The sequence below is a fragment of the Schistocerca cancellata genome, chromosome 4, assembly GCF_023864275.1.
Source record: "Schistocerca cancellata isolate TAMUIC-IGC-003103 chromosome 4, iqSchCanc2.1, whole genome shotgun sequence".
Lineage (NCBI taxonomy): Eukaryota > Metazoa > Arthropoda > Insecta > Orthoptera > Acrididae > Schistocerca > Schistocerca cancellata.
The window spans coordinates 419,834,790-419,848,457 of record NC_064629.1 but is presented as its reverse complement, the minus strand read 5'-3'; the positions used below and the strand labels follow the sequence as shown (position 1 = coordinate 419,848,457).

The following is a 13,668-nucleotide window of genomic DNA, read 5'->3' as shown; positions in this document are numbered from 1 at the left end:
AGGCGTTCGTTCTTTCCACATGGTATACAAGATTGGAATAAGAGAGAATTATGAAGGTAGTTTGATGAACCCTCTGCCAGGCACTATTCTTTTTGAATTCAAGCCACATCTGGTCTACACTTACACAGTTAATGCTGTGCTCAGCATTCTGCTGTGGGCAGGTCCTTAAAGTTCGTCACTACCTTAGTCAGTACTTACGAGATTAGGGGTACCGACACAGAAGTTATGTGATGAATTACCCAGCTGCTGAGCTCCAAGGACAACATACCACCACAACAAGGGTTAGAATATGATAGCACAGAAATGATCCAGTTATGCTCTGCCTTATAGTCTGTCACGGCATACTGAAGTATCTGATTACAGAATAACACCACTACTGTTAACCTCACTTCCCTGTGCTCCACACTGAAGAGCTGGATGACTCTGTAGAGACTTCACACCTGAACAGGATTGGTTTTGCACAACATTAACTGAGTGATTAGTTTCTTTTAATGCAGTTTATCTTTGTAGTGTTGCAGGTAGTTATTTGGTTCCATACATCATTTTTGTGTCAATGCCTCTGCACATGTGCTATGTGATTTGTTTACTACAATACTGCAATTTCGCTCTATAATAAAGTGAATGTTCTTTTGATTATTCTTTTCAAGTATCAATTCACCCACAACTGCTACACCTCTTCCACTATAATACTTTTTACCTGAGTAGAAAAATACTGAAGCTTTTTTGTACTTCATTTTATATATCATCACTAATGTCAGTACTGGCACATCGTATGTGTTCAGTCATTGAGTGAGCTCCTGGAAACAAAACTGAATGTGAAAAATATAAATGTAAATATTTAGAAAATCATTCTTCATTTCTTTCTCATATTAGATCAGTTTATATGCATTTGCAAAGTATTTTTACTGTATGAAAACTTTTTAAGTCATTTACATGGCCTACATACCTACCAAAGCATTGCTCAGGCATTGCCAAGGTTCAGTTTCTCTTCTTAATCCCTGTGAGTAAGCTCAAGGGTGTTTGTTCAGTAGGGAGGGGCAAGAGGAAATGTGGCTAGTAATACGTGGATTTGCACTGGTGGTAAAACCAGCTCAAAAGCGAGTCACATTCAGAGGCGAATGCACAGATTGACACAAACTGAAAGGCTGTAGCCCACAACCAAAGCAGTTAACAGATGTGTTGTCATTGAAATGGAGTGATTTCCTTACAATCACTTAACAATGTATTCATTTATTTATTCTGCTTTAGTGTTCATACAGGTATTCATCTGTTCTGGGAATTTGTTTTTCGAGGTGAGTGGACAGGGTTCAATATCTTTAAGAACCAAATACTTCAAGTTTAATGTTGGAAAATAATTGTAAAATAAAGAAGCTTGATAGGCCAATACCTTAGCTTATATTAAAACAAGTGCATACAAGCTGAAGTAAGATGTTTTGTACATCTTATAATGTAAATGTATACTGCATAAAAGAAATAGTGGGATTTGTTGCTGCATTTCTAAAAACAAGCTATTTTGTTTCCATGCTTGCTGTTTGCTAAGGGTAAAGATACAAGCTGGATATGCACTGGCATGTCAGATCTAAGTCATCAAATGCAGAAGATTGAAAAGCCCGAGGAAGCTGCTGAACATAAGAATGCTTATTTCAGTTTATCAGTCCATGGAAAAACAGAAATTAGGCAACAAATTAGTTCAGTTTTCAGACAGTATATAGAAAGACACAATGACAATGTAAGGGAAAATCACTGTGTTCATTCCAAAATAATTTAGTGCATTAAGCACTGTGGGAGTTTGAATTTGTCTTATGTGGACATGATGCATGCAGGTGTCCAAACAGTTGTAAGAAAAGAATATCATTTTCCATGTTATATGCTTTGCTATGCATAGCTACTTAACTAAATTCTTGTCCAAGCTACAAGTCAAAATAGATAAGTTACATTTCTCTTAAGTACTACAGGATTGTAGAAGTAACAATATTCTTCTCTCATTTATGTCAAAGAGTGGCTGTTCTAGATGCAATTGTAAAATGAGGAGTCCCCTGTGGATCAGCACAAAATGAAACTTTAAACTGAGAATAGTACTTACAGTTCATGAGAATAAAGAAGCCATTGTACAGTGTCTTCAGCAAAGTGAAGATCCATACCAGCAACCAAACAATAACTATGAATCAAGTGTATGGTCTAACGTTGAAAACAGAACAATCAAAGTTTTCCTATTGGTTTCAGTTATTTTGTAAAATAATGTCTCTCCTGTATATCTTGTACTGCCAATTACAAAAGCGCACCAGGAATCCCGTCTCAGTAAAGCAAGAAATAGGATCATTCAAAAATGAAATTTTGAAAATTACAGACAACATTGATGATATCAGAATTGAGGAAGAACCAAATGTAACAAAAAGAAGATAACAATGACACATATATAACAAGGAAAGTAGAAGCAAACGGAGTTTGAATTCTCCAGCTATTTATTGGCCTCTAGTTACTGCTGATTACAGTACATTTCTTCCTTTCTGTGAGGACTTGCCTATAACATGATAAGCATCTCTGTTATGTTTCTGAAAATAAACAGAAATTTCTTAGTGATTGCTCTGTATATTCTAATTAAAGTTGCCAGACAGCTATGTTTTCTCCATGTTTATAGCCCTATGGAAACTTACTTCCTGCATAAGCACTGTGTTAAAGTTGGAATACCATGGAATGCTGACAGACAGGTTGTTGGTAATACAATGTGGGTGAGAAGTCATTGTAACTCTGTTTAGCATCAAATGTCATTGTGCAGATTTGTAGCTATGTTACCATGGTAGGTATGATTGGTCATAGTTATACTACTGAGGAGCACTTAGTGACAAGTGTGCATGTGCACAAATGACAACACACAGGGCAGAAAATAAGATAGATTATGGGAACATTCCAGGAAAGATTTAATGAGGCTCCACCATGGAAGACAACACTCCTGGATTGGGGAAGATGTCCTTTTGCTATTGGCTGTGTCAAAGACAGGCCACAGAGTGAAAGGAAGAAGACACGAGAAGAAACGCATGCCAGAGTCTCTGCTTTGATTGAACAAATTCCTATGAAGTCAACACATAAACATGCTTAGGAACTCTGTGTACCAAGGGCACCAATGGAAGATCACTTGAAAAAAGACTTTGAGGTCAGACCTTTTTGATCACTGGCATTTGACCATGCCATGCTTTGTTAATTCAATTTCCAAAATTCAGTGAACCATGCCAAGGTTATGTTTTCAGATGAATGTACCATTTTTGGCAGCTCACATGCTAGAAATAGTGTCATTTGAGCCAAGTTAGAAAGGGAAGCACCTTATGTCGGGATATGGGCAGTAAAGACATCTAAACGTATGCCTGGACCATACTTTTTTGAAGGGACTGTGAATACCACGAATTATTTACACAAGTTACAAACACGGTTAATGCCTCAGCTAGAGGAAAGGGGCCTTACAGAAGGCATATGGTTGCAATGAGGCAGGGTGTCTCCTCACTATGGTCTTGCAGTGTGTGACTTCCTAAATGAACACTTTCCCGGTTAGAGGATAGGTCATGGTTTATCAGCAACACCAACTCCCTCAAAATGGCCACCTAGAGGTCCTGACACAACCCCACCTAACAACTCGTTATGGGGAGTCATTAAGGCACATGTATTGTCATGCTCCAAACAAAGAACTGCATTATGCTGTTGAGCATGCATTTTGTACTATAACAATGAACATGCTCAAAAATATGTCAAGAGGACCATGGAGGTATATGGAAATGTGTTTACAACATTATGGGGAGCATCCTGTTACATTAAACACTTAATAGTTAAGTACTTCTGCTAAAACAAATCAAATGAATTAAAATTCGATACTAGGGAGTATGAGGACTTCTTGCTCACCCTGTACATGGAAGAGAGACTTGTGGGCACTACTACATAGAAAGTGAGACTGAGCTAGAATGTGGTTAAGACAGTGTCTTCAACATTTGCACAAGAAGGTTATATTTATTAATCAGCAAACATATTTGAACAGCCAAACAATTAAAACATTGAGATAAAAATATATTTACTCAAATATTCTGGATATTGATTGGTGCTAACCTGATGCAAGAAACAATTATTCCACTTCAGAATGATAGTTATAGGTTCTATACATTTTACTAACAACTACTCCTTTTTTCCTTTCACAGTCTTCCATAATTTCTTTTTTATCAACTATCAGTACCTAATTCTCTCCCCCTTCTCTTTTAACTATGTCCCTCTCCTGCTTTGCCTGATACTTCTGTTCTCTTGTCGATGTTGTTGTTGTTGTGGTCTTCAGTCCTGAGACTGGTTTGATGCAGCTCTCCAGGCTAATCTATCCTGTGCAAGCTCCTTCATCTCCCAGTACCTACTGCAACCTAAATCATTCTGAATCTGTTTAGCGTATTCATCTCTTGGTCTCCCTCTACGATTTTTATCATCCACACTGCCCTCCAATGCTAAATTTGTGATCCCTTGTTGCCTCAGGACATGTCCTACCAACCGATCCCTTCTTCTAGTCAAGTTGTGCTACAAACTTCTCTTCTCCCCAATCCTATTCAATACCTTCTCATTAGTTATGTGATCTACCCACCTAATCTTCAACATTCTTCTGTAGCTCCACATTTCGAAAGTTTCTATTCTCTTCTTGTCCAAACTATTTATTGTCCATGTTTCACTTCCATACATGGCTACACTCCATACAAATACTTTCCGAAATGACTTCCTGACACTTAAATCTATACTCGATGTTAACAAATTTCTCTTCTTCAGAAACGCTTTCATTGCCATTGCCAGTCTACATTTTATATCCTCTCTAATTTGACCATCATCAGTCATTTTGCTCCCCAAATAGCAAAACTCCTTTACTACTTTAAGTGCCTCATTTTCTAATCTAATTCCCTCAGCATCGCCCGACTTAATTCGACTACATTCCATTATCCTCGTTTTGCTTTTGTTGATGTTCATCTTACATCCTCCTTTCAAGGCACTGCCCATTCCATTCAACTGCTCTTCCAAGTCCTTCGCTGTCTCTGACAGAATTACAATGTCATCGGCGAACCTCAAATTTTTTATTTGTTCTCCTTGGATTTTAATACCTACTCCAAATTTTTCTTTTGTTTCCTTTACTGCTTGCTCAATATACAGATTGAATAACATCGGGGCAGGCTACAACCCTGTCTCACTCCCTTCCCAACCACTGCTTCCCTTTCATGCCCCTCAACTCTTACAACTGCCATCTGGTTTCTGTACAAATTGTAAATAGCCTTTCGCTCCCTGTATTTTACCCCTGCCACCTTGAGAATTTGAAAGAGAGTATTCCAGTCAACATTGTCAAAAGCTTTCTCTAAGTCTACAAATGGTAGAAACGTAGGTTTGCCTTTCCTTAATCTATTTTCTAAGATAAGTCGTAGGGTCAGTATTGCCTCACGTGTTCCAACATTTCTACGGAATCCAAACTGATCTTCCCCGAGGTCCGCTTCTACCATTCGTCTGTAAAGAATTCGCATTAGTATTTTGCAGCTGTGACTTATTAAACTAATAGTTCAGTAATTTTCACATCTGTCAACACCTGCTTTCTTTGGGATTGGAATTATTATATTCTTCTTGAAGTCTGAGGGTACTTCGCCTGTCTCATACATCTTGCTCACCAGATGGTAGAGTTTTGTCAGGACTGGCTCTCCCAAGGCTGTCAGTAGTTCTAATGGAATGTTGTCTACTTCCGGGGCCTTGTTTTGGCTCAGGTCTTTCAGTGCTCTGTCAAACTCTTCACGCAGTATCGTATCTCCCATTTCATTTTCATCTACATCCTCTTCCATGTATATAATATTGTCCTCAAGTACATCACCCTTGTATAGACCCTCTATATACACCATCCACCTTTCTGCTTTCCCCTCTTTGCTTAGAACTGGGTTTCCATCTGAGCTCTTGATATTCATACAAGTGGCTCTCTTCTCTCCAAAGGTCTAGTTAATTTTCCTGTAGGCTGTATCTATCTTACCCCTAGAGAGATAAGCTTCCACATCCTTACATTTGTCCTCTAGCCATGCCTGCTTAGCCATGTTGCACTTCCTGTCGATATCATTTTTGAGACGTTTGTATTCTTTTTTACCTGTTTCATTTACTGCATTTTTATATTTTCTCCTTTCATCAATTAAATTCAATATTTCTTCTGTTACCCAATGATTTCTACTAGCCCTCGTCTTTTTTACCTACTTGATCCTCTGCTGCCTTCACTACTTCATCCCTTAGAGCTACCCATTCATCTTCTACTGTATTTCTTTCCCCCATTCCTGTCAATTGTTCCCTTATGCTCTCCCTGAAACTCTGTACAACCTCTGGTTTAGTTAGTTTATCCAGGTCCCATCTCCTTAAATTCCCACCTTTTTGCAATTTCTTCAGTTTTAATCTACAGTTCATAACCAATAGATTGTGGTCAGAGTCCACATCTGCCCCTGGAAATGCCTTACAATTTAAAACCTGGTGCCTAAATCTCTGTCTTACCATTATATAATCTATCTGATACCTTTTAGTATCTCTGGGATTCTTCCATGTATACAACCTTCTTTTATGATTCTTGAACCAAGTGTTAGCTATGATTAAGTTATGCTCTGTGCAAAATTCTACCAGACGGCTTCCTCTTTCATTTCTTTCCCCCAATCCATATTCACCTACTATGTTTCCTTCTCTCCCTTTTCCTACACTCGAATTCCAGTCACCCATGACTATTAAATTTTCATCTCCCTTCACTACCTGAATAATTTCTTTTATCTCATCATACATTTCTTCAATTTCTTCATCATCTGCATTGCTAGTTGGCATATAAAGTTGTACTACTGTAGTAGGCATGGGCTTCATGTCTATCTTGGTCACTATAATCCGTTCATGTTGCTGTTTGTAGTAGCTTACCCGCACTCCTATTTTTTTATTCATTATTAAACCTACTCCTGCATTACCCCTATTTGATTTTGTATTTATAACCCTGTATTCACCTGACCAGAAATCTTGTTCCTCCTACCACTGAACTTTACTAATTGCCACTATATCTAACTTTAAACTATCCATTTCCCTTTTTAAATTTTCTAACCTACCTGCTCCATTAAGGGATCTGACATTCCACACTCTGATCCGTAGAATGCCAGTTTTCTTTCTCCTGATAATGACGTCCTCTTGAGTAGTCCCCAACCGGAGATCCGAATGGGGGACTATTTTACCTCCGGAATATTTTACCCAAGAGGACGCCATCATCATTTAACCATACAGTAAAGCTGCATGCCCTCGGGAAAAATTACGGCTGTACTTTCCCCTTACTTTCAGCCGTTCGCAGTACCACAACAGCAAGGCCGTTTTGGTTAATGTTACAAGGCCAGATCAGTCAATCATCCAGACTGTTGCCCCTGCAACTACTGAAAAGGCTGCTGCCCCTCTTCAGGAACCACACGTTTGTCTGGCCTCTCAAAAGATACCACTCCGTTGTAGTTGCACCTACGGTACGGCTATCTGTGTTGTTGAGGCACGCAAGCCTCCCCACCAACGGCAAGGTCCATGGTTCATGGGGGGAGGCTCTTGTCGATATAGACATTATTTCATATCAGTTTATTCTATTCATTGTCTTACTTGCATAGATCATTTCACTCTGTCCTATGGTGAGGTTCCTGAAACAACTCCTCAGTGCTATCTTCCTGTCTTTCCTGGATTTCTGTTTGGTCATATCATGACACACATAAGTCTATGTTTGCTTTGTTAACACGAGATTAAACTACAAACACAAGATCTCTTGCAGTTTTATCTCTCAATTTACCACTCATACATTCATCCCCACACACTTTGCACTGTATGAATTTTTTTTAACAGAACATGTGTTCTACTTGTTAAATTTACACTACACTGATTTTAAAACTTGAAAGCCATATCAACTGCAGAAAAAAGTGTCTAGTAGCTGTGATATAAGAAAAGTCATACTGATGATTAACTCATACACAAGTTCAAAACAACTTTCAGATTAAGCAAAATTATCTACCAACAACTAATAGAGGTTACTTCTGTAGGTATGTAGAAACAATAAATTAATTTTAAAAGTTAGCATTTACATATTAGAAGAATATATTACCCTTTAATTTCCCATCTTTCCTTCTCAAATCCCTTGTGAATTGACTGTGCTATCGAAGATTCCATTAGGTCAACATATCTTACAACCAGTGGGGCAAATGTATCACGAAGGTGTTGATGAAACCTTCCATTCTTTAAATTATCTGCAAAGAAATATGTTTATGAACAGCATCAAACCTTGAAAATTCAAAATATATTTCTTCACAGATATTGTAATGTCCATGTACTGACCATCAGTTCTCAAATAATCATTCAGTATCTGGAATAAAGGGAATGAATCCCATGTATCTGGAGGCTGTTCTGCCAATACTTGATCCATGTCAACTGCAAATAGTGACCAAAATATTTCTGCATGTTCTACAAGCAGGTCACTGAACCATGCAAATGCCTGTAAAAATGAGAATAATTATAGTAATTTAGGATACATTTTCAAGAAATTTCTTGCACAGTTAATTTGAAGGAAAACAGTATATTTATTAAGTATTATTGCAGGCATGGTAAGTAATATTTCTTTGAGATAGATATTTTTATATATTTTTGTTTTGGATGGAGAGTTGTATCTGGAAGAATGGAGAAAAAATTTAACATTACCAAAAGGTACAATGACAAATATTTACTTTACAAACATACGGTGCTCACTTTGTAATGTGATACCTGAACCCGAATTGATATGGAAGTTAAGAAACTATAATGAATAACCAATGCCATAGCATCAGGCTAATAGTTTCATACAACAGTTGCAGCATTGGTTTGTTTCCATGTATGTTCATCTAGAGCCAGTTGTGTAAATGCAAATAAAAACTAAAAAGTAGGGTAGGAACATATCACTGAAACAACACAGGTCCATGTGAATGCACAGCACAGTATAACACTATGCAGATCGAGATTGGATAGGGAGAAATGAAAAGGTCATAAACAACAACATGATGGCAATATGTCTAGTCTAAGAAATTAGTACAGAACACCTTACTCTGGTGTTAGGATACAACATTATTTTAACTTTGAAATATGTCTTTATGCTGTCACAAATTAAATCTAAATCAGTGAACTAAGTGTCAGTGCTTTGAGTGCAGTATTAGAGTCCATATTTATAATTTGTATCATGTGTCTGTAACAAATGGCTTGGCATTGGCCATTGAGTTGATTAAATGTTCTGAAAGTTGTCACATCATAAGAATAATTCAAGAGTTGCTACAAAAACAAACGGTTGAAGAAGCTGCTACTAGTGGAAGAGAGAGTAAGCACAACATTTCTCACTTGGTGTCAAATTAGAAATTTCATTTTTATGGTGATGAAAATTTCATTGGGAGGGGTCAAAAATTATCCATTACAGAGATATTGTTCCCTTCAGGTGTGAAGCTAAAATTAGGTACATGATATGGATGTCAAGCATAAAGCAGCATGAAAAGTTGAATGTAATATGTTGCATCTTACTGGTTGATACATATGGTAACAAACTACAAACTTTTTACTAGTTTTTGTTGTGTTTCTGATGGCTCATGAAAGAGTTAAGGTATGTCTCAATTTAACTGTGTGACTGAAATATCAGAAGATTTCCAAAATGAATTTTCTCTCTTCATTTTAGTCTGTGCTTATGTGAAGCTTCCTGTTAGGTAAAATGCTATGTACCAGAGTGGAGATGATGTGCTGGCAGAAGTAAACTTGTCAGGGCAGGCTGTGAATAATGCTCGGATAGCTCAGTCAGTACAACATTGGCCCATGAATGACAAAGGTCTCAGGTTTCAGCCCAGATCATGTACATAGGTTTGATCTACCAAAAAGTTTCACATGGAACTTATTCACATCATTTATTGTTCATTACACCCTAGGTTTGTTCAGAATTCGTAGTCTTGCACTCTGTGATGACTAAACAGTATGTCATGCTGTATAATGAACTCACCATATAATGCTCAGAGAGACAAATTGTGATCAAACTACATAATTTGTTATTTTCAAGTTAAATGTATTGTGTTCATAATATTTCACTATGGTGTGAAAAGTGTAAGCTGGTTTATAAATACGATACATTTTCGCAGTGAATGTGTGGCTACATGCTGATCATATGCAGTTGATAAAAATTATTTTTGTGTGACAGTTAATCAACATCCAAACTGATGAACCAAAATACATACATCCAGCTCTCTCTCTCTCTCCCTCCCTCCCTCCCTCCCTCCCTCTCCCTCTCTCTCTCTCTCTCTCTCTCTCTCTCTCTCTCTCTCTCTCTCTCTCTCTCTCTCTCTCTCTCTCATAAGCTTCCTTTTTTGGCAAAAAGTTTTTAAATTTATTTCAAAACATACAAACGAAATTATTATTAAAGTGTTTGAAAATATTTATAATTGCAGGATTTGTCACCTCCTGGTGAGGGAGGCAATTGAGGTTAGATACTGACAGTCCTGTGATAACATTAACATTAGTGCTGGAGCACAAATTATAGGTCAACTAGGAAGGAGAAGGAATTTTTTAGCATTTATCCAGTCCAATTCATGAAAACCACCAATATCATAAGTCTAGTGAGTGAGCTGTGAATTTGAACCCCACTCTAGTTGAAAGTCAGCCCAGTACCCTAACCATTGCAATGTGTCTCTCAGTGCTAAACAGTTTATGACTTTTTAATGTTATTGTTATGTTTACAAAGATTGCTGTTGTTTTCATATTCTCAATGGTCAGTAATGAAAAACTTCATAGCAGTATTGTGAATCTGTTTTTGATTAAGTCTAGTTGATTAAAAGGTTTAATATGGGATGCTTGAGGCTGCACAACATGTACAAAGCAGATTCCAGGTTCTTCACCATTCTGCACGAGTTAGCACACTGTCAGTATATTTTAAATCATTATAGACTTAAAACATATTTTCAAATTGATAACACTATGAGACTAATGAATTTTAAGATGCAGTATAAAAAAAATAAAAAAATAAAAAAAATAAAAAAATAAAAAATAAAAAAAAATAAGCCGCACATTTCCTGCCTGATATGTGAAGATGATCTACTTCATTCAGATCTTCAGTATGCAATGCAATGCAACATAAACTATCACCTGCCTTAGGAGAGCATTTCATTGTTAAGCCAAACATAAATGTCAGAGTGGAATTAACACACCACAATTTTGAATACCTTTTACCACATTTTTTTTTTCAGATCAACAAAAGTTTTATATCTCTGTACTACATATAAACACCCATAGATCAAATAAGTTGCTCCTGATACAGGTTTTCACTATCTCAGCATACAATTATCTTCAGAAATTTTCATGTATATGATTTCCTTTTTATACATTTGGACTTTCTTACTTTTTGGCCTCTCATTGTAACAGTAGTTTTTGTGGCTTCATTCTGAATGATTGTGAACATTATATGTTTCTCCACATATCACATATTGCCACTAACATAAGATACAATTTGCTTGTATTTGGTCCACCAGTTTTTCAAAAACTGCCACACATTATATCTTCATTTGGATATTTCTAAATAATACTTTTCTAATGACAGTTGTAGTAATATTCTCACACAAAGGATTTCAGAAAGAAAAGTCATAAAATTTATATAAACTATGACATATTTGCTCCTCTGCATGACACGTAAAGTATATTAGACATTCAGTCTCAGTGTCCATTGATGCCCTCCTTCAAATGAGCAACTCATCTATTTCCTCCTATTACAACTATGTATGTAGTAGAGGTTTGATGGCAAATTGTATCTTAGGAACCAACAACAGGACTGACTGTCCACTAACACATCGATAACTGAAGTGAAATGTTTCATAACATACAAATGAGTGCCATTCAAAAAATGTGATACGTTGTCATTATTCAAAAATTAAAGACAAAGCTTTTGGCAATGGAATATAATGTTTCAACTTCTGAAAGTATCAGGAATAAAATTCGGAGATTCAAAGGAAATTTACAACTTCTATGGAAACCTGACTGCTATTATAATAGTCAAAGAACATTCAAGAGAATTAGTAGTTAAGAAAGGAGTGAGACAAGTTTGTAGCCTATTCCCAATTAAATTCAATCTGTGCATTGAGCAAACTGTCAAGGAGACCAAGCAAAAATTTGGAAAGGGAATTAAAATTCAGCAATAAGAAACAAATAATTTGAGGTTTCCCAGTGACATTGTAATTCTGTCAGAGACAGTGAAGGACTCGGAAGAGCAACTGAACAGAGTTGATAGTGTCTTAAATAAGTTTAAACATCAACAAACATAAAACAAGGGTAATGGAATGAAATAGGAATAAACAAGCAATGCTGAGGGAATAGGATCAGGAAATGAGAAATAAAGGTAGTATGTCATGTTTTCTTTTATTTGAGCAGCAAAATAACTCACAGTTGCTGAAGTGGAGGGGATATCACGTGCAGACTGGCGATAACAAGGAAACCAATTACTAAAAGGAGAAGTATGTTAGTATGAAATATATTTTTGGTAGAAAGACTTACCTAAAAGTATTTTTCTGGACTCTAAATTGAGAAAACTGAGCATCAATACACCAATCAGAGCAGGAAAACTATGTGAATTAGAAAAGATGCTGGATGAACAAAAGATCCTGATATTGGAAATTCAAGAAATCTATATAAAAAATGACAACACATGTAATTTCACTAACTACAGATTGTTAAAGAGCAAAACAGACAAGAAAATAAACAAGGAAGCTCCACTCATGGAGATGGCCTTTGCAGTGAACAAGATGATCCTTTATTTAATAACAGAAGTGAAACAAAAAATAACAGACTGATGACAATGAGGCTCAAATATGCAAATAAGTCATATTCATGCACCAGTGCACAACATACATGCACCAGTAAATCAATATAACAAGGGAGACAATGATGGAATCTACAAGTACTTGGATGAATTAGGAAAAAAAAATCTGTAATGGAGATATTAAAGTATTGTTTGTTGATTTAAACTAAGACTTAGGCAAACAGATTCAGAGGAACAATAGGGACAATATCCAGTACAGATTCACTAACAAGAATGGCCAGAGATTGGTTGAGTTATGTTACCAAAACAGTATGAGAATAATGTCAACTCACTTCAAGGAAGAGATAAGAAAATAGTGACTGGAGGTCACTGATTAGATTATTAGGAGTATATGAAATTGACCACGTAGCAATTACACACAAGAACAACAGAAAAATCATTAATGTAAAAGGTAGAAAAGGAGCAAACATAGAAACTGAGCATTATTTTATCACAATCAAAATCACACTATCAAACAGAATGGACAAGAGGACCAACGTGATGCCAAAGTTTGATATGACAAAATTAAAATCAGGAAGGATCGAAGATGAATGGGAGGAAGAGATAGCAATGTCATAAAGAATTCAGACAGAAGATGACTGGTATTAGAAACTTCCATAAAACATTTAAGACTTTAATCACAGGACACAAACCATAATTCTGTGTGTCAGAAAAAAGGATAGAGAACTGGCACTGATTAACAAAGTGAACTGTGAGACTTCAGTTAACTCCTGAACTGTCCTGAACTGGCTTATAGATCCCCAAGGACCCAAGTGATGAAGAGAAATGATAACTGAAAAGCACTAGGTGGA

At 36.5% G+C, this 13,668-nt stretch overlaps 1 protein-coding gene across 1 annotated transcript in view; it reads right to left on the bottom strand.

The window, feature by feature from the left end:
• The window catches only part of LOC126183408 (calcium-dependent secretion activator-like), a 1,473,721-nt gene that overhangs the window by 163,588 nt on the left and 1,296,465 nt on the right, over positions 1–13,668 (bottom strand). Inside the window, exons 25-26 of the mRNA XM_049925356.1 lie at positions 8,350–8,506; positions 8,120–8,261 (exon numbers count right to left, since the gene is read on the bottom strand). Of these exons, the coding sequence (XP_049781313.1) occupies positions 8,120–8,261; positions 8,350–8,506 (299 nt within the window). The remainder of the gene's footprint in view (positions 1–8,119; positions 8,262–8,349; positions 8,507–13,668) is intronic.